The sequence below is a fragment of the Gorilla gorilla genome, chromosome 1, assembly GCF_029281585.2.
Source record: "Gorilla gorilla gorilla isolate KB3781 chromosome 1, NHGRI_mGorGor1-v2.1_pri, whole genome shotgun sequence".
Taxonomy (NCBI): Eukaryota; Metazoa; Chordata; class Mammalia; order Primates; family Hominidae; genus Gorilla; species Gorilla gorilla.
This window is the reverse complement of record NC_073224.2, coordinates 226,963,568-226,984,931: the sequence shown is the minus strand read 5'-3', so window position 1 is coordinate 226,984,931 and position 21,364 is coordinate 226,963,568. Positions and strand designations below refer to the sequence as shown.

The 21,364-nt window shown below is 44.5% G+C and overlaps 2 protein-coding genes across 2 annotated transcripts; both read left to right on the top strand.

Moving 5' to 3' along the window:
• The first annotated feature begins 8,976 nt into the window (after positions 1-8,976).
• LOC101152310 (PRAME family member 10) lies at positions 8,977-11,775 on the top strand. The gene is made up of 3 exons (XM_031006649.3): positions 8,977-9,263; positions 9,660-10,238; positions 11,217-11,775. Exons 1-3 carry the CDS (start codon positions 8,977-8,979, stop codon positions 11,773-11,775), a joined length of 1,425 nt encoding a protein of 474 aa, XP_030862509.3.
• Positions 11,776-19,974: 8,199 nt separating this feature from the next.
• On the top strand, positions 19,975-21,067 carry LOC115932964 (heterogeneous nuclear ribonucleoprotein C-like 1). The gene has a single exon (XM_031006648.3). It carries the CDS (start codon positions 20,156-20,158, stop codon positions 21,035-21,037), a length of 882 nt encoding a protein of 293 aa, XP_030862508.3. The 5' UTR covers positions 19,975-20,155; the 3' UTR covers positions 21,038-21,067.
• Positions 21,068-21,364: the final 297 nt, after the last annotated feature.

Genomic DNA, 21,364 nt, shown 5'->3' with positions numbered 1-21,364 from the left:
TTCATTATCCTTGGTATCCTACAAAGGTCAAGTGAAGAAATGGTATCTTGAAACTAAAATTAGCTAAACTAACAAAGGAGACTGGGTTAATTTTTTTTTTTTTTTTTTTTTTTTTTTTTTTTGAGACAGAGTCTCTGTTACCCAGGCTGGAGTTCAGTGATGCTATCTCAACTCACTGCAACCTCTGCCTCCTGGGTTCAAGTGATTCTCATGCCTTAGCCTCCCAAGTAGCTGGGATTACAGGTATACCACCACACCCAGCTAATTTTTGTATTTTTAGTAAATAATGGGGTTTCACCATGTTGCCCAGGCTGCTCAACTCCTGGCCCCAAGTGATCCACCAGCCTCGGCCTCCCAAAGTGCTGAGATTACAGGTGTGAGCCATCATGTCCAGCAAGACTGGATTACTTTAATGAAATTTTTACCACCCCCTATGGGAAAACACAGCCAGATCCCCCAGAAGGTATCTTATTTTCACCAACTGCAATCAGAAACACTGATAATTAAGTATTTACTGGAGAACCTATGCCTTTGATAATAGAACCTCATGTATCCCCTGCACTTTTTAGCTCTGATCATGTAACCAGAGGATCAACTCCAACAGATTAGTCATTGCTTAAGTTGTCACAGGTGATGACGCAAAGCCCAAATTGCTCAGGCATGTCCGATGGGAAAAAGGTTTAACCTCTTAACTATTAACACAGCCAGGCAGACGGTTTGAATTGGCATCATCTGAAACCAGTTGGAAAGATGATGCAAGCTTGCTCCACCATCCCCAGATTGGGGAGACAGGTTTAGAACTTGTCTCCTATCTGCTTGTCAGTTAACTCTTTTTTATTTTTATTTTTATTTTTTTCTTTGAGACAGAGTCTCGCTCTGTTGCCCAGGCTGGAGTGCAGTGGCATGATCTCAGCTCACTGCAACATTGGCCTTCCAGGTTCAAGTGATTCTCCTGCCTCAGCCTCCCCAGTAGCTGGGATTACAGGCACGCACCACCATGCACAGCTAATTTTTGTATTTTTAATAGAGAGGGAGTTTCACCATATTGGTCAGGCTGATCTGGAGCTCCTGACCTTGTGATCTGCCCACCTTGGCCTCCTAAAGTGCTGGGATTACAGGTATATATAATATATATATATAAGCCACTATGCCCAGCCCAGTTAACTCTTAATAAATTTTTTTTCCCAAAATGGAGTCTTGCTCTGTCACCCAGGCTGGAGTGCAGAGGTGCAATCTCGGCTCACTGCAACCTCTGCCTCACAGGATCAAGCGATTCTTCTGCCTCAGCCTCCTAAGTAGCTGGGATTACAGGCATGGGTCATCATACCCAGCTAATTTGTGTATTTTTCATAGAGACAGGGTTTCACCATATTGGCCAGGCTGGACTCGAACCGCTGACCTTGTGATCCGCCTGCCTTGGCCTCCTAAAGTGCTGCAAATATAGGTGTCAGCCACCATGCCCAGCCTCTTTTGCTTTTCTCTGCACTTAGGAGAGTGAGCCCATCGTTCAGTAACAATATGACTCAGTACTGCAAGACCTTTCAAAGCCTATTTCCAGTTGGTGAAGGAGGGTTTTGATGATCACTGGATCTTCATGCCCTACCATTTGGAGACTGCATCTTTTATTTTTTTATTTTTTATTTTTAATTGATCATTCTTGGGTGTTTCTCGCAGAGGGGGATTTGGCAGGGTCATAGGACAATAGTGGAGGGAAGGTCAGCAGATAAACAAGTGAACAAAGGTCTCTGGTTTTCCTAGGCAGAGGACCCTGCGGCCTTCCGCAGTGTTTGTGTCCCTCGGTACTTGAGATTAGGGAGTGGTGATGACTCTTAACGAGCATGCTGCCTTCAAGCATCTGTTTAACAAAGCACATCTTGCACCGCCCTTAATCCATTTAACCCTGAGTGGACACCGCACATGCCCCAGAGAGCACAGGGCTGGGGGCAAGGTCACAGATCAACAGCATCCCGAGGCAGAAGAACCCCTCCCAGTACAGAACAAAATGAAGTCTCCCATGTCTACTTCTTTCTACACAGACACAGCAACAATCTGATTTCTCTATCTTTTCCCCACCTTTCCCCCTTTTCTATTCCACAAAACCGCCATCGTCATCATGGCCCGTTCTCAATGAGCTGTTGGGTACACCTCCCAGACGGGGTGGTGGCCAGGCAGAGGGGCTCCTCACTTCCCAGAAGGGGTGGCCGGGCAGAGGCGCCCCCCACCTCCCTCTCGGACAGGGTGGCGGCCGGGCAGAGGCACCCCCACCTCCCTCCCTGACGGGGCGGCTGGCTGGGCGGGGGCTGAATCCACACCTCCCTCCGGGACGGGGCGGCTGGCTGGGTGGGGGCTGAATCCGCACCTCCCTCCCGGACAGGGTGGCTGCAGGATGGAGACGCTCCTCACTTCCCAGACGGGGCGGCTGCCGGGTGGAGGGGGTCCTCACTTCCCAGACGGGGCGGCCGGGCAGAGACGCTCCTCACCTCCCAGATGCAGTCGCAGCGGGGCAGAGGCGCTCCCCACATCTCAGACGATGGGCAGCTGAGCAGAGACACTCCTCACTTCCTAGATGGGATGGCGGCTGGGCAGAGGGGCTCCTCACATCCCAGACGATGGGCAGCCAGGCAGAGACGCTCCTCACTTCCCAGACGGGGTGGTGGTCGGCTGAGGCTACAATCTCGGCACTGTGGGAGGCCAAGGCAGGCAGCTGGGAGGTGGAGGTTGTAGCTAGCCGAGATCACGCCACTGCACTCCAGCCTGGGCGACATTGAGCACTGAGTTAACGAGACTCCGTCTGCAATCCTGGCACCTCAGGAGGCCGAGGCTGCCGGATCACTCGCGGTTAGGAGCTGGAGACCAGCCCGGCCAACACAGCAAAACCCTGTCTCCACCAAAAAAATACAAAAACCAGTCAGGCTTGGCAGTGCGCGCCTGCAATAGCAGGCACTCGGCAGGCTGAGGCAGGAGAATCAGGCAGGGAGGTTGCAGTGAGCCGAGATGGCAGCAGTACAGTCCAGCTTCAGCTCGGCATCAGAGGGAGACCGTGGAAAGAGAGGGAGACCGTGGGGAGAGGGAGAGGGAGAGGGACTGCATCTTTTAAAATGACACCAAGGGAAATCTGCCCATGAGCAGCATTGGATGGGTCCATACCAGGTGACTTAAAATTAAGGATAACCAAGGAACAAAGCCTTTCTTACAAGCAGACATCATCACATGGTAGACAGCTTTTTTAAGAAAATGGAACAAAACTCCATTTGATCTCCTTCTATTGACTGAGACTTGGTTTTGTTTTGTATTAACACAAAATGATCAAGCCTACATTTTATTTTGTTACGTACTTTCACCAGTCAAAGCAAACACTTTCTAAGTTCTCCTATTCAAAATTTAGCCACTATCACTAACCAAAGCAATTGCTGGCCTATGGAGTCATTTAGATGAATGGGAAGGATCACAACTAATAGTAGAACCTGTTCTCACACATGGTTGGTTAATATTTATAATTAAATGACTTGGCACCAAGCAGAAGCTATAGATGCAAATGGGTGGCCTATGACTATTGTTGATTTCATTACTTGTAACTTATCTCTATGCATAGGAAACATTAGTGTAACCGGGTCTAATCTAGGTAGTGTCCCAGACTCACCCTAGAATCAAACTCTTTCATTTGACACACATTATGAAGACTGAAATGCTATAAGTATTGACATAGACACAGAATCAGAACATGACCATGTTACCCTCTGCCATATAATCAGAGAACTTACTGAAACTAGACATTTGTTCATTGGAAACTCGAGGCAAATAGAATGCATCTATAGCTCTACTATGTGAAATAAACAATGCTTTCATTTATTGGATGCGTCCACACTCAGCACATATTTGGAGAAGACCCTATTCATTCTTCAATGGAGATGACATGCAAGGATTATTTAATAAAATTCATAAAAATATTTTTTCATCCCACCCCAGTTCAAACTGTCACCATGCAACCTGGTGTCAGTGGAAGGTAAGGCTCTTAAGGCAGAAATAATTAAATAAATCTTCATTGGAAGCTAAATGTGAGAATCAATGTGGAAGACACACACCAACAAAGTGGGTGTGTTCCAAAGTCTGTTACAAGTTGGAATGCTTTTGTGAGAAAAGTTAAAAGAAGGGAATGAGACTCCTATCAGTTTTTTTTTTTTAATTTTCTTTTGTTTTACTGACCTGGCAAGGCTCAAATAGAGTTCAGTTTTTGTTTTGTTTTTGTTTTTTCCATTGGAAGGTACAATACAGAGGTTACAATCATTGACTTTAGCTGACAAAATAACAAGTTAAACATTTTCCTTGCAAGACAACCAGTGAAACTTCATGATCAGAATCAAATCAGTGTCCTTCTCACTGTCAGTGGGTGAAGCTTCATCAATACTTGCAGAGTTTGAGGCACTCATGAACTCAAGATCAGATTCTTTACTCAGGGACAGAATGTAAGCCAATCATAAGACCTTCCACAGGTGGTTAATTTGGACTCCTGAAAAATGTGACCTGTAAGTTTTCACTGGCAATATGCAGGTGCACATATGACAAATAATAACCAGGACCTTTATATCGCCCCCAGCTGGTGGGGAATGGGATCCTTTTGACCCTTTCTCTCCATAATACCAGGATAGTCATCTTGTGTGGCAATAAAATATATGGTCTACTTCACAGAGAAAGAGATTCTTTTAAAAAAAAAGGATTTTTATTATGAAATGAGCAAAGCAATGGGAATAGATGTGAGATTATTCAGGGAGGTAAAGGAAGACAAAGGTTTTGAAAGGAAAAATCAGGAGAATTACATACACTGTTTTGGAAGACTCATTCTTGGTCACAAGTGTCAACACCAAGGGGGCCTCAGTGCAATGTTGGAAAGATTCCTCCTCCATGCCCTCAATAACCCCCAACATGTTTACCAAGTCTTGGTGCACTCCCTGGATCCCATTAAAACACACAGCTCAACCCTGACCAGCCTCCACCTTCACTTCCCTTTGTAATTTTGACATGACTTTTTTACAGGACCATCATGTTCCTATGCCTGCAGCACAGTAGCATACTAATATTCTGAGACAGCAGGGTTTGCAGCAGAGAGTTTAACGATCACAGGGTGGCAAAATGAAAAGCTGGGAGGAGACCCTCAAATTCATCTCCCCAAGAAGTACTGAGAGTTTTCAGAGGATCATGGATAGCAAGGGGCTGGAAAGTTGGTGCAGTTTGGTGGCAGTAAGAGGTATGAAGTCATCAGGATGTCAAAACTGCATTCCTTGGTGAGTTGGTGCCTTGCAGGGCCCTTCAGATCACCTGCCATCAGTAGCTTCACTGACATGCAGAACCTGAAAGAATATGTCAAATGAAAAAGTTAATGTTTTACAAGGCCTAAATTGTTGTCTGCAGGGCAGTTAAGGGGAACTATAATCTAAGGTCTACATGATTTTGGGACAGTAGGCTGCCAGCAACCATGAGGAAGCAGGTCAGAGAGCAAGCTGACCTCATGATGAATGCTGAATGCGCTGCAAGCTTGGTTTATGTTTGTTTCTCCCCCTCCCCTCTTCACTGATTAAATTTATAAAGTTTATAAGTATGGTTGCAATTTCTTCCAGAGTAGCCTTAACCTAAGCCCTGAGACCACTCAAGCCCTCAGTGGCACCTCTCTTCCACCAGCAGGAGTGAAAAAATTGCTACCTTAGGTGATATAAAACCCACAAGACCATTCAATACATGGAGATTTTTATTCTGATTTTGTAGGGACGACTCCTCTGTTTTTATAAAGCTATTTTAACTATAAAACACTTTTGTGATTTTGATGTGGCCAAAGATCTCCCAACAATACTACTTTCAGATTTTAGTTTTCTGTCTAATATCTGGGAAAGATTAGACCCTTCCCTGCCTCAAACTCAGGACTATGCAGGTCACATATTAGTGAAATTCCATCAGTGTTTGTGAAGTTCATGAATGAATGAATTTTTTTTTCCGACAAAGTCTCCCTCTGTCACCCAGAGTGGAGTGCAATGGTGCAATCTTGGTTCACTGCAACCATTGCCTCTTGGGTTCAAGCGATTCTCCCACCTCAGCCTCCTGAGTAGCTGGATTACAGGCATGCACCATCATCTGTGACTAATTTTTGTATTTTTGTAGAGACAGGGTTTCACCTTGTTGGCCTGGCTCATCTTGAATGTCTGAACTCAGGTGACCCACCCAACTTGTCCTCCCAAAGTGCTGGGATTACAGGAGTGAGCCACCTTGCCCGGTCTTGAATGAATGCATTCTTGATTCCCACCCTATCCCTAACACTGTCAATTTCTTGATTCATGAACTTAATATGGATATCTGATATGAATGGATATCTGATTCAATCCATTAATCTGGGGAGAGCCAAAAACCCAATCAGGATTAACTGGGTGGAGCTTCACAAATGCAATCAGATATCACTTGTTGATTGGAAGCTAGCAGTGGATACGTGGAGGGGTGTGGGTGGGAGTTGTGATTAGAAAGGTCAATAAAAGCTTCTAAAGACCCACAGAAGAGACCCAAAGTCTTCAAGCCTGGAGTTCCTGCTTGGTTCTTCCTGAGGTCTGAGCACCCTGCAAACTGAGTCCAGATCTGTAAGTCACTAATCTCTCTGTAAGGACACTCCCATCTGACCTACAGTCAGCTGATCTGGGATGGTGACAGTGCAGCCTAAGATGGCATAGAGTTATATCCTGTTTTGTTTTTTTTCTCATATGAACAATTTGAAGCTTTGCATTTTTTCCTCTAAATGCAGTTTTGTCTTTATTTCAAAAAATTGGATTGTGCTTTGGTTTATGTCATTTCAAAATTCTTGAAGGGAGCAGTGACTCATGCCTTTAACCCCAACACTTTGGGAGACCAAGGCAGGAGGATCATTTCAGCCCAGGGGTTTCAGACCAACCTGGACAACACAGCAAAAACCCATCTCTATAAAATATTCTTTATTGAAGGGGGGATGGAGTCTCGCTCTGTTTCCAAGGCTGGAGTGCAGTGGCATGATCTCAAATCATTGCAACCTCTGCCTCCCAGGCTCAAGCAATTCTCATGCCTCAGCCTCCTGAGTATCTGGTATTACATCCAACTGCCAACTTGCCTGGCTAATTTTTGTATTTTTAGTAGAGGTGGGGTTTCACATGCTGGCCAGGTTGGTCTCAAACTCCTGACCTCAAGTGATCCACCTGCCTTGGCCTCCCAAAGTGCTGGGATTACAGCCATGAGCCACTGGTGCTTGGCCTCTACAAAATATACATATTTTTTAATTAGCCGGGCATGGTAGCATGCATCTGTCTTCCCAACTGTATGGGTTGCTGACATGGGAGAAACAATTGAGCCCAGAAGATTGAGGCTGCAGTGAGCCATGCTCACACCACTGCTGTACTCCAGCTTGGGCAACATTGTGAGACCCTATTAAAGAAAAAAAATCTCAACCAAAGAGGATCTTTGACCTTAATTTTAAACCAATCACATCCTCATTGTAACTCTTCCACACAAACGGAGACATGGGTGTAGAGGTGCATGCCTGTAATCCCAGCCACATGGAAGGCTGAAGCATAAGTATCACTTGAACCTGGGAGGCAGAGGTTACAGTGAGCCGAGATGGCACCACTGCACTCCAGCCTGGGTGATGAAGTGAGACTCAGCTCCTTCGACACGAAAAAAATTAAATTATACCACCCAGGTGATCATTGGATTCGTGAAGATTTCTACTGTGTTTTCTTAGGGACTGTCATGTCTATCTTTGTAAAACTGTTTTAACTCTGAAATATTTTGATAAATTTGATGTGGCCAAGGATCTCTCAACAAAGATACTTTCAAGTTTTTTTCTTTCTGTCTAATGTCAGGAAGAGATTCAACTCTTCCCTTTCTCACACTCAGAACTACAAAGGACACATATTAGTAAAATTCCATGTTTGTGGAGTAAATCAGTGAATGAGTCCTGGACTTTCACCATATCCCTAAATATTTCACTTTCATGGATGAATATCTAATTTGATAGTTAATCTGGAAGAAAGACAAAATCCAATCATGATTAACTGGATGGAGCTTAAGAAGTCTAATCCAATGTAGTTCTCTCTCTCTCTCTTTTTTGAATCTAGCCAATTTCCCAGGCTGCATTTTAGTGGTATAATCTCAGCTAACTGCAACCTGTGCCTCCTGGGTTCAAGTGATCCTCCTGCCTCAGCCTCCTTAGTAGCTTGGACTATAGGCGCAGACCACTGCACCTGGCTAATTTTTGTAATTTTAGTAGAGGTAGTGTTTTACCATGTTGGCCAGGATGGTCTCAAACTCCTGAACTCAGATGATCCAATGCCTCTGCCTCCCAAAGTGCTGGGATTACAGGTGTGAGTCACGGCGCACAACCAAAGTGGTTCATTTTGAACATGTGTAAGAGGTGTGTATTGGAAACATCTGTGTCTTGCGAATGATGCATAACACTGTCACATAGCTTTCAAAGCTTCTCGCTGAAATTTTCAATAATGAGCCCGGGAAGAGGATTACGCCTGTAATCCCAGTACTTTGGGAGGCCAAGGCGGGTGGAATGTTTGAGTCTAGGAGTTCAAGACCAGCCTGGACAACATAGTGAAACCCACTGTCTTTACAAAAAGTGAAAAAATAAAAGATTAGCTGGGCATGAGATCCGAGCTTCAGAGATCCTCGGTAACATTTCCCAGTGCTATGAGTTTATTGCAACAGTGGCTAATAATTCATGGACTAGGAGTGATCTTGCCTGCACTTTAGAGGTTGGGACACACTCTTCTTGGTACCAGAAGGGTAGAACTATGCCTCTGTGGCCACTTATTGCAGAATGGAATTGGAGTAAACTGAGGGCTCTTTCACACATGCTAGAGAAATGACTTTGGCCCTAGGAGAAGTGGGGGTTGCTGGGGAATGGCCCGAGAAACTTGCCTTTTCACTTGATTGTCCTCTAGAGTTTTTCCTCGGAGATTTGTCAGAATGAGCCTCCAGGCCCCACCCAGACTGCTGGAGCTGGCAGGGCAGAACCTGCTGAGGAACCAGTTCTTGACCATCTTCACCCTGGATGAGCTGCCCAGGGAGGTCTTCCCTCTGATGTTCATGGAGGCCTTCAGCATGAGACATTTTGAGGCCCTGAAGCTGATGGTGCAGGCCTGGCCCTTCCTCCGCCTCCCTCTGGGATCCCTGATGAAGACACCTCATCTGGAGACCTTGCAAGCTGTCCTGAGGGGACTTGATACACTGGTGGCCCAGAAGGTTCGCCCCAGGTGAGGTGACTCATGTGGCTTGCGGGGAAGGGTCCAGGCATCCAGGGAAGGGACAGTTGGCTCAGGAGGAGTGGTGGGGTTGGGGAGCTAGGGTGGCTCAGAGGCTTCTGACGGTGCCCATGAGAGGCCTTGGCCATTGCCCAGATCCTCTGGGAAAGGTCTGCTCACCATACAGTGTCCACTGAGGAAACAGGAGCCTGCTTCCTCCCAGCAGAAAGTAAAGGTACTAGAAGTGGGTACCAGGCAGAATCCAAGGGGGAACCCGATGGAGAAGAGACAGAAGGAGGAGCACTGAGGACAGGAGCAGCTGACTGATGTCCTGGATGTGGAGTGAAAGCTCAGGTCAGGGGTGGGTCCTTGCCTACATTCTGAGCTTTTCCCCTATGTTACTCACAGGCGGTGGAAACTTCAAGTGCTGGATTTGAGGGATGTTGATGAGAATTTCTGGACCATATGGTCTGGAGCCAGGGTCCTCTCCTGCTCCCCAGAGGCCATGAGTAAGAGGCAGACAGTGGAGGACTGTCCAAGGATGGGAGAGTGCCAGCCCTTGAAGGTGTTCATAGACCTCTGCCTAAAGGAAAGTACACTGGATGAATGCCTGAGCTACCTTTGTGGGTGGATCCACTACAGAAGAGGTCTAGTGCACCTGTGTTGTAATAAGGTGCAGAATTACTCAATGTCCACTTCAAGTTTCTGCAATTTATTGGAAAGGATATACCCAGACAGTATCCAGGAGTTGGAAGTCTGGAAAAAGTCCTCTCTGAATAAAACAGGAAAGTTTGCCCCTTACCTGAGCCAGATGAGCAATCTTCATGAACTCTTTTTAGCCTTCGGTTATGAGCGTGAATTATACGTGAGCGTCCAGTGGCCATGCATTCCTGACTTGGACTCTCCATTCCTCTGCCTGTACTACCCCCAGATGCTTTATATAAAAAAGATCAGTAATATCAAAGAGCACCTGGAGCACCTGCTCAGGTAAGAAATGATGGTGAGCTTTCTCTGCAGACCATACCACAGACTTATGTTCTTTTTCACAGTAAATGTTAGTGGGCATCTACTGTGTGCCAGCCACCGGTGATGTCACAGGGAATGGGATGCTAGAATGTCAACTCATTATGCTCTTCAGTGCTCTATATCCTGAAGTGGGTATCACAAGACCACTCACATAAGGGCAGAGGGATGGCCTGGGGTAGATGCCACAGAGAGAGGTGTGTAGGGAGCCGGTTAGTTGAGGGTTCAGATCTAGGGAGGGTGCATTTGTGAACTCCTTGTGAGGAACAGTGTATAAAGTTAATACGATGAAAACATATTCTTCATACAGAGGATGGTATGAAAGAAGGGAAGGTGTGGCCGGGTGTAAGCACCTGTAATCCCAGCTGCTTGGGAGACTGAGGCAAGGGAAGTGGAGGCTGCTGTGAGCTGAGTTGGTGCCACTACACTCCAGCCTAGGTTACAATGTGAGACTGCCTCAAAAAAAAAAAAAAAAAAAAAAAAGAGAAAGTACATCAAACCTGTGCATTTCACAGTAGCAGCTCTGTCTTCAGCAGCTTAGTAAACTACTCTAATTCCCTGTTTGTAAAACGTTGTTTTGAACTCCAGGAAAGATCATTGATATCAGAAGTGCATGCTTCTGGGATGGAGGGTGAGGGAGTAGGTGTGAGAGTGGTACCAATCACACAGGCAAGGGTGAAAGGACTGAGCCTAAAATGGAGCTGCCCCTGGATGATCTGAGTCTTCATCAGGCAGCACCTTGCACGCAGACCATCATCTGATGATGGGAACAAACTTGTGCTTGGGTGAAACAGGCTTCCCCGTTGCAGTTACTATAACACCTGTGTGGTAGTAAGGTGCAGAATTACTCAATGCCCACTTCAAGTTTACCATTGAGATTATTTCCCAGCCCCCTCCTCTAACTGGCACCATTGCCCATAACTAACTTCTTGCTCTCTCCAGGTACCTCAAGAACCCCTTGGGGGCCTTTATATTCAGTGATGCTTACCTAACTGATCGGGACATGGAGTGTCTGTCTCAGTACCCAAGCCTCAGTCAGCTAAAGGAGCTGCGTCTGATTCATATCCTAATGTGGACCACCCATCTTGAGCCCCTTGGAGTTCTGCTGGAGAAAGTTGCTGCTACTCTCGAGATCCTCGTCTTAGAGAACTGTCGGATCCAGGACCCCCAACTCAGGGTCCTCCTGCCTGCCCTGAGCCACTGTTCCCAGCTCACCACCTTCAACTTTCATGGAAATGAGACCTCCACAAATGCTCTGAAAGACCTGCTGCGTCACACAGGCGGGCTGAGCAAGTTAGGCCTGGAGTTGTATCCTGCCCCTCTGGAGAGTCTTGACTACAAGGGTCATGTCAACTGGGAGATCCTCATCCCAATTCGGGCTGAGCTGATGCGTACACTCAGGGAAGTCAGGCAGCCCAAGAGGATCTTCTTTGGTCCCGTCCCTTGCCCTACCTGTGGCTCATGGCCATCTGAGAAAGTGGACTTCCATCTTTGCTCCTAGGGAAGGCCTGGTTCATGGGATGGATAAGCTTTCTTCTGGACACTTGGGAACTAAAATATTGTACATGGGTGCATTTTTTTAATTTTTGTTTTATTTTTTATAGTTTTTATTTTATTTTATTTTATTTTATTTTTTTGAGACAGAGTCTCACTGTGTCCCTCAGGATGAAGTGCAGTGGCACAATCTCAGCTCACTGCCAAGCACCACCTCCTGGGTTCAAGTGATTCTCCTGCCTCAGCCTCCCAAGTAGCTGGTGTTATGGGTGTATGCCCCCACGCCCGGCTAATTTTTGTATTTTTAGTAGAGACAGGGCTTCACGATGTTGGCGAAGGCTGACCTCAAACTCCTGACCTCAAGTGATCTGACCACCTTGGCCTTCCACAGTGCCAGGTTTACAGGTGTGGGCAGCAGGGCCCGGTCAGCCGCTTCTTAAAGGAAGCACACAGCCACATATTTGAGGCACGTGCTCACTGTGAGTGGAAAAACAAAGGTGACTCAGCCAGGGGTAGGACTGGGTAAAAATGCTGACTTGGCATTGATGAAGCCTTCAGGGACCTGTGTCCTAGAGTCAGAAATAGAACCTGAAGTTCTAGAGTGATGCAGGAGTTACCCCTGCAAGGATGATTATTTAAAAATGTCAAAAATAAATGGAACCTGAATGGAAACTTTCTGGTGTCTTCCATGATTGATCAACCTGTTTTAGACATTTATACATCAGAGGTCTCTAGAAATCTGCCTCCTGGGTTCAAGCAATTCTCCTGCCTCAGCCTCCTGAGTAGCTGGGACTACAGGGACCCGCCACCATGCCTGGCTACTTTTTGTATTTTTTGTAGAAAGGGGGGTTTCACCATGTTGACCAGGCTGGTCTTGAACTCCTGACCTCAGGCACACCATCCGCCTCAGCCTCCCAAAGTGCTCAGATTGTAGACATGAGCCACTGCACCTGGCCTGAAATTCTGATATAAGCATAAAATGTGTAATGTTCAAATCATGGTAACAGGGATAGCCACCATCTCAAGAATTTATCATTTCTTTGTGTTAGCAACATTCCAATTCCATTGTTTTAATTATGTAGAAATTTACTATGAACTATTGTCAACATGATTTGCCCTATTGTGCTACTGAACCCTGGATCTTATTCCTATCTGTGTTTTTATTCCCATTAACCATCCCCTTCTTATTATCCGTTTCCCAGTACCCTTCCTAGCTTCTGATAACAGTCATTTTACTATTTTTAAGTTTCGTGTTTTTAATTCCCAAATATGAGTGAGAAGATGCCATGTTTGTCTTCTGTAGCTGGCTTACTTCACTTAACGTAATGCCCTCCAGTTCCATCCATGTTGTTGCAGATGACAGGATTTCATTCATGTTATGGCTGAATGATATTCTATTGTGTGTATTTACCACATTTTCTTGATCCATTCATCTGTTGATGGACACTTTGTTTGATTCCATATTTTGGCTATTGTGGATAATGCTGCAATAAATAGGGGAGTGCAGGCTGGGTGCAGTGGTGTACGCCTGTAATCCCAGAATTTTGGGAGGCTGAGGCAGGTGGATTACTTGAGGTCAGGAGTTCGAGACCAGCCTGACCAACATGGTAGTGTAGATATCTCCTGGATGTATTTATTTAATTTTGGATATATATCCAGCAGTGGGATTTATGGTTCATATGATAATCCTATTCTTATTTTTTAGAGGAAACTCCATACTCTTTTTCATAGTAGCTGTACTAATTTACATAACTACCAATGTTGTACCACGGTTCTCATTTCTCATATTCTCCGTAGTATCCATTATTTTCTGTTGGATTTTTATTTTTATTTGTTCAGAGACAGAGTTTTGCAATGTTCCCCAGGTTGGTTTTGAACTTCTGGCCTCAAGTGATCCTCCCGCCTCAGCCTCTCAAAGTGCTGGGATTACAGTTGTGAGTCACTGCACCGATCTACTGAGTAAATTAGAATCCTCGCAGGAGGCTGTGACTGTGGGTTACCTGGTTTATATCGGTTGACACAAATGTATTAGGACCTGGGAAAGCCTAAAAGTGAATGACTACAGCAGGGTGGAAAAAGCCTGAGGAAAGTATGAATATTGTGTAACATTCTATTACACAAACCTGGGTTTATACTTTTTGTTGATAGATTTTATGCCAAAAATGTAGGAGAAAAATGCCAAGCAGGAAATGCTATCACTTCTGAAGATGAACTCATAGAGATGGAAATTCTTTCAGAATTTATTTTTCCAGCTTTTTGGGGTTTTTTTTTTGTTGTTTTGTTTTTGTTTGTTTGTTTTGAGATGGAGTCTCGCTCTGTCACCAGGTTGGAGTGCAGTGGCGCGATCTTGGCTCACTGCAACCTCCTCCTCCTGGGTTCAAGCGATTCTCCTGCCTCAGCCTCTTGAGTAGCTAGGACTACGGGCGGACGCCACCATGCCCAGCTAATTTTTTTATTTTTTAGTAGTGATGGGGTTTCACCATGTTGGCTAGGATGGTCTCAATCTTTTGACCTAGTGATCTGCCTGCCTTGGCCTCCCAAAGTGCTGGGATTACAGGCGTGAGCCACAACCGCGACCGGCCTTCTTTTTTTTTGAGACGGAGTCTCACTCTGCTACCCCGGTTGGAGTGCAGTGGCGAGATCTCAGCTCACTCTAACCTCTGACTCTGTAGTTGAAATGATTCTCCTGTCTCAGCCTCCTAAGTAGCTGGGATTACAGGCCTGTGCCACCATGCCTGGCTAATTTTTATATTTTTTAGTAGAGATGGGGTTTCGCTATGTTGGCCAAGATGGTCTCCATCTTCTGACTTTGTGATCTGCCTGACTTGGCCTCCCAGAGTGCTGGATTACAGACGTGAGCCACCGCTCCCAGCCTATTTTTCCTGTTTTAAAAGTTGGTTAATTCTGTTGCATTTATTTTAGAGTTTATATCAGAACAATTTACAGTAAGATACACCCCTACTAGAGCTTGTAATATCGTCAAAGACAAAGTAGTTAATACTTTTACAAATAGTAGATATGCCTTTGGAGTGATTGATAATTTTAAAATATTATGTAAACTATGAGAATTTCTCACTTCTAGTGGAAGCACATTAAATATAGACCACGAGTGAACAAGGTTTTGTCCTGAAGGGATTTTTTTTTTTTTTTTTTTTGAGACAGAGCCTCACTCTTTCACCTAGGCTGGAGTGCAGTGGTGCAATCTCAGTTCACTGCAACCTCCACCTCCCAGGTTCAATCGATTCTCCTGACTCAGCCTCCTGAGTAGCTGGGGTTACAGGCACACACCACCATGCCTAGCTAATTTTTTTTTTTATGTTTAGTAGAGAAGGCTTTTCACTGTTTCACCGGTGAGCCACTGCAACTGGCCAACATCTCTTTATGATAAAACTCTCCACAAAACACCTGAGAATAATAAAGGGTATTTTTCACACACCCACAGCCAACATCATACTGAATGTGGAAATTGAAAGCCTTTTTTTCTGTGATCTGGAGCAAGACAGCAAAGTTCTTACTAAAATGTCAGCTAATAAATGCAACAGTGCATTAGAAAGTATTATATAGGCCAGGCATTCTGAATCTCGCCTGTAATCCCAGCACTTTGGGAGGCCAAGGTGGGTGGATCACACGAAGTCGGGAGTTTGAGACCAGCCTCACCAAAATGGAGAAAACCCATCTCTACTAAAAATACCAAATTATCTAGGTATGGCGGTGGGTGCCTGTAATCCAAGCTACTCAGGAGGCTGAGGCAGGAGAATCCCTTGAACCCAGGAGGCAGATTTGCAGTCAGCCGAGATCACGCCATTGCACTCCAGCCTGGGCAGCAAGAGTGAAACTGGGTCTTAAAAAAAAAAAAAAAAGGAAAAGAAAGTAATATATAATGGCCATTCCAGGAATGCCAGACAATCTCAGAAAAATCTATGCATAATTCACCACACTAACAAATTAAAGGAGGGAAAGCAAGGTTCCTAAAAAATGCAGAAAAGAATTGCAGAAAAATCAAAGTAAATGTATAATAACATATTTTGGAAAATGAAATATTATATATTAAAAATTTGCATTAAACATCAGATGTAATGGAGAAACATTAGCTCCCTTCCTACTGAGATATGAAACAAGGTAAGACCCTCAGCACCTTAGGATTTAGAGGCATGTAGATACTTTGGTTAGTAGTAAAGATTCCAGATCCAGATTGATTAATTTAGGTTCAAATCAGGCTCGGTGGCCAATGGCTGTGTGATCTTATCCAACTTACTTAACCTCTGTGCCCCAGCTCACTCACCCATAAAAAGGAATAATCACAATATTGATTTCACAGAGTGCTATGAGTTAATCTATTTAATTACTTTAAGCTGGATTTGACATAGGGCAAGCAATACTTTTATTCTTATTATATTTGAAAGATATATTATTAAAAATTTGGTAAGAGACCAAGGTCTATAGTTAAGTTGATTATAAGCCTTCACTCACCCTGTTGTTCTGAAAATCTTAATTATAACAAGGCCGGACAAGATGGCTCATGCCCATAGTACCAGCACTTTGGGAGGGTGAGGTGGGTGGATCACCTGAGGTCAGGGGTTCGAGACCAGCCTGGCCAATATGGTGAAACCCTATCCTAATAAAAATAGAAAAAATAGCCAGGCATGGTGGCGGGTGCCTGTAATCCCAGGTAGAGTGGAGGCTGAGGCAAGAGAATCGCTCAAACCCAGGAGGTGGAGGTTGCAGTGAATCGCGATCATGTCATTACACTCCAGCAGCCTGGCAACAGAGTGAGACTCCATCTCCAAAAAAGAAGAAAAGAAAGAAAATTAACTATAGCAGCATGTTCATTCACTCTCCAGTGTCCAGGACTGGACAATTAATTTTCAGGCCGTCTTCTGTAGCACCATACACTACAGCACACATGTGGATTAAAATAAATACACATATGAAATGCCAGTATATATTCTATATACTTTCCATATACTTATATCCTATAAGGTCACATCCAAATTCAAGGTTAAGTCAAAGAGTAGAGTGGCTATCTATGGAAAGGGGAGTGGAAGTGAATCATGGTAATAAAAGGAAATAGATATAGATATAGATATGAATAGATGGACATACACACATCTAGCTGTAAGAAAGAGGAATGTCATGGATCAATCATAACAGTGAGCCAGGTAAAAAGGCTACAATTCTTGTGATTGTCTGTCTGTTTGCAGGATGGGTTGTAGCTTACCATTTTACAAAGGCTGATGCCACAGTCATAGCAAATAAATGATTATAAAGTGTGTTGCCTTTCTGGGGCATCTCTGGAGAAATCTCCAATGGTAGGAAACCTCAGTTTACTAGGCAGGTGATCACACAGGTACAATTTTACAGATTCAATGGCACTACCATTAACTTCATTATCCTTGGTATTCTGCAAAGGTATTCAAGAACAAATGGTATCTTGAAACTAAAATTAGCAAAAGTAACAAAGAAAACTGGATTATTATTATTAATATTTTTTTTGAGACTGAGTCTCTGTTGCTCAGGCTGGAGTACAGTGGTGCTATGTCAGCTTACTGCAAAATCCACCTCCCAGGTTCAAGAGATCCTCCTGCCTCAGCCTCCTGAGTAGCTGGAATTATGGGCGCACCCCATCACACCCAGCTAATTTTTGTATTTTTAGCAGAAACAGGATTTCACCATGTTGGCCAGGCTGGTCTTGAACCCCTGACCTCGTGATCTGCCTGCCTCAGCCTCCTAAAGGGCTGGGATTATAGATGTGGGCCACCACACCCAGCTGAATCTTTTTTCTTTTCTCAAAAGATAGTGTCATAGTATTGGCTTCTATGCACTTAGGAGAGTGAGCCCATCATTCAGTAACAATGTGACTCAATACTGCAAGACCGTGATGCAGTATTTGAAAGACTATTTCCAGTAGGTGAAGGAGGCTTTCAGTGATGCTTAGACCTTCATGCCCTAGCGTTTGGAGTTTGCGTCTTCAGAAATGACACCAAGGAAAATCTGCCCATTAGCAGCATTGGATGGGACTGTACCAGGTGACTTAAAATTGAGGATATCCAAGGAAAAGCCTTCCCTAGAAGCAGACATCATCACCTCGTAGACAGCTTTTCCAAGACAATGGAACAAGACTTTATTTGATCTTCTTCCATTGACTGAGACTTGGTTTTGTTTTCTGTTAACACAAAATTATCAAACCTATATTCTATGTTGTTAGGTACTTTCACCACTCAAACCAAATACTTTCTAATATCTTCTGTTCAAAATGTAGCCACTCTCACTAACCAAAGCAATTGCTGGCTATGGAGTCATTTAGATGAAAGGGAAGGATCACAGCTAATATTACAACCTGATTTCATACACAGTTGGGTAGCAATTGAGGATGCTAAATTCATGATAAGATTGGTAATTTTGGCATGATTTTATTACAGGACCATCAGGTTCCTATGCATGCTGCACAGTAGCTGACCAATATTCTGAGACAGCAGGGTTTGCAGCAGAGTTTAATGATCACAGGGTGGCTGAATGATGAGCTAGGAGGAGATCCTCAAATTCATCTCCCCAAGGAGTACTGAGGGTTTCCAGTGGATCCCAGATAGCAAGCGGCTGGAAAGTTGGTGTAGCGGTAAGAAGTATGAAGTCATCGGGATGTTGAAACTGCATTCTTTGGTGAGTTGGTGCCTTGCAGGGCCCTTCAGATCACCTGGCATCAGTAGTTTCACTGACATGCAGAACCTGAAAGAATATGTCAAATGAAAAAGTTAATGCTTCACAATGCTTAAATTGTTGTCTGCAGGACAGTTAAGGGGAACTGTAATTTAAAGTCTACATGATTTTGGGACAGTAGGCTGCCAGCAACCATGAGGAAGCAGTTAAAGCTGACCTCATGATGAATGCTGAATGAGCTGCAAGCTTGCTTTATTTTTGTTTCTCCCCCTCCTTCTTCACTGATTATATTCATAAAGTTTATATGTATGGTTTCAATTTCTTCCAGAGAAGCCTTAACCTAAACCCTGAGACCACTGACACCCTCAGTAGCACCTCTCTTCCACCAGCATGAGCATATTTCCTGCTACCTTAGGTGATGTAAAACCCACAAGACCATTCCATACATGGAGATTTTTATTCGTATTTTGTAGGGATGACTTCTCTGTTTTTATAAAGCTATTTTAACTATAAAGCATTTTTATAATTTTGATGTGGCCAAAGATCTCCCAACAACATTACTCTCAGGTTTTATTTTTCTGTCTAATGTCCAGAACAGATCAAGCCCTTCCCTGCCTCACACTCAGGACTATGAAGGTGACATATCAGTAAAATTCCATCAGTGCCTATGGAGTTCATGAATGAAGGCACTCTATTTTTTTTTTTTTTTTGACAGAGTCTCCCTCTGTCACGCAGTCTGGAGGGCAGTGTGCAATCTCAGCTCACTGCAACCTCAGCCTCCTGGGTTCAAGCAATTCTCCCACCTCAGCCTCCCAAGAATCTGGATTACAGGCAGCCGCCATCATGCCCCGCTAATTTTGTATTTTTGTAGAAACAGGGTTTCACCATATTGGCCAAGCTTGTCTTGAACTCCTGATCTCAGGTGATCCGCCTGCCTTGGCCTCCCAAAGGGCTTGGATTACCAGCATAAGCCAACTCAGCTGGCCTTAAATGAATGAATTCTTGACTTCCATTCTATCCCTAATGCTGTCAATTTCTCCATTCATGAAATGAATATGGATATGTGATATGAATGGATATCTGGTTAAATCCATTCATCTGCGGAAAGCCAAAAACCCAATCAGGATTAGCTGGGTGGAGCTTCAGAAATGCAATCAGATATTGCTTTTTGATTGGAGCCTAGCAGTGTATACGTGGAAGGGCGTGGGTAGGAGTTGTGATTAGAAAGGTCAATAAAAACTTCTAAAGACCCGCAGGAGAGACCCAAAGTCTTCAAGCCTGGAGTTCCTGCTTGGTTCTTCCTGAGGTCTGAGCACCCTGCAAACTGAGTCCAGATCTGGTAAGTCACTAATTTCTGTAAGGAAACTCCCATCTGACCTACAGTCAGCCGATCTAGAATGGTGACAGTGCAGCCTACGACAGCGCAGAGCTATATCCTGTCTTTTTTTCTTTTTTTCATAAGAACAGTTTCAAGCTTTGATCTTTTTTTTCTAAATGCAGTTTTGTCCTTATTTCAAAAATGTTCATTGTGCTTTTCTTTACATCATTTCAGAATTCTTGTTGGGAGCCATTTTGTGAAGAGGTGAAGACTGAGCTGTTTTGGCCGCATTTCTGGCCTCGAGCTGCAGTCAGCTTCTCCACGTAGAACCCGGCAGTAGGAGACTTAGAATCGAATCTCTTCTCTCTCCCGCCTCCTGTTTTTGGCTTTTTGAGAAACCTTATCATCCAACACAATGGCCAGCAACGTTACCAACAAGATGGATCCTCACTCCATGAACTCCCGTGTGTTCATTGGGAATCTCAACACTCTTGTTGTCAAGAAATCGGATGTGGAGGCGATCTTTTCCAAGTATGGCAAAATTGCAGGCTGCTCTCTTCATAAGGGCTTTGCCTTCGTTCAATATGATAAGGAGAAAAATGCCCGGGCTGCTGTAGCAGGAGAGGATGGCAGAATGATTGCTAGCCAGGTTGTGGATATTAACCTGGCTGCAGAGCCAAAAGTGAATCGAGGAAACGCAGGTGTGAAACGATCAGCAGCGGAGATGTACGGCTCCTCTTTTGACTTGGACTATGGCTTTCAACGGGATTATTATGATGGGATGTACAGTTTCCCAGCACGTGTACCTCCTCCTCCTCCCATTGCTCTGGCTGTAGTGCCCTCGAAACGTCAGCGTGTATCAGGAAACACCTCACGAAGGGGCAAAAGTGGCTTCAATTCTAAGAGTGGAAAGCGGGGATCTTCCAAGTCTGGAAAGTTGAAAGGAGATGACCTTCAGGCCATTAAGCAGGAGTTGACCCAGATAAAACAGAAAGTGGATTCTCTCCTGGAAAACCTGGAAAAAATTGAAAAGGAACAGAGCAAACAAGAGGTAGAGGTGAAAAATGCTAAGTCAGAAGAGGAGCAGAGCAGTAGCTCCATGAAGAAAGATGAGACTCATGTGAAGATGGAGTCTGAGGGGGGTGCAGAAGACTCTGCTGAGGAGGGGAACCCACTGGATGATGATGATAATGAAGATCAGGGGGACAACCAGCTGGAGTTGAACAAGGATGATGAAAAAGGGGCTGAGGAAGGAGAGGATAACAGAGACAGGGCGAATGGCCAGGATGACTCTTAAGCACATAGTGGGGTTGAGAAATCTTATCCCGTTATTTCTTTACCTAGGAGCTTGTCTAACAACAAATTTTTCACCAGATCCTCTCCCTTAGTATCTTCAGCACATGCTTACTGTTCTCCCCATCCTTGTCCTTCCCACATTCATTAATTCATATTGCCCTGCACCTAGTCCCATTTTCACTTCCCTTGATGCTCCTTGAAGTTTTCTTAAGTCTTACCCTGCAATTTTTGCTTTTTATTAGATACCTCTTTATGACACAACAGTAAAAAGGATGTATGGTTTTTATCAACTGTCTCCAAAATAATCTCTTGTTACGCAGGGAATACA

Coding starts and splice junctions, on each gene's coding strand:
- LOC101152310 (XM_031006649.3), top strand. CDS start 8,977: ATGAGCCTCCAGGCCCCACCCAGACTGCTGGAGCTGGCAGGGCAGAAC. Junction 9,264..9,659: donor GCCCAGAAGGTTCGCCCCAG/GTGAGGTGACTC, acceptor TGTTACTCACAG/GCGGTGGAAACTTCAAGTGC. Junction 10,239..11,216: donor CACCTGGAGCACCTGCTCAG/GTAAGAAATGAT, acceptor TGCTCTCTCCAG/GTACCTCAAGAACCCCTTGG.
- LOC115932964 (XM_031006648.3), top strand. CDS start 20,156: ATGGCCAGCAACGTTACCAACAAGATGGATCCTCACTCCATGAACTCC.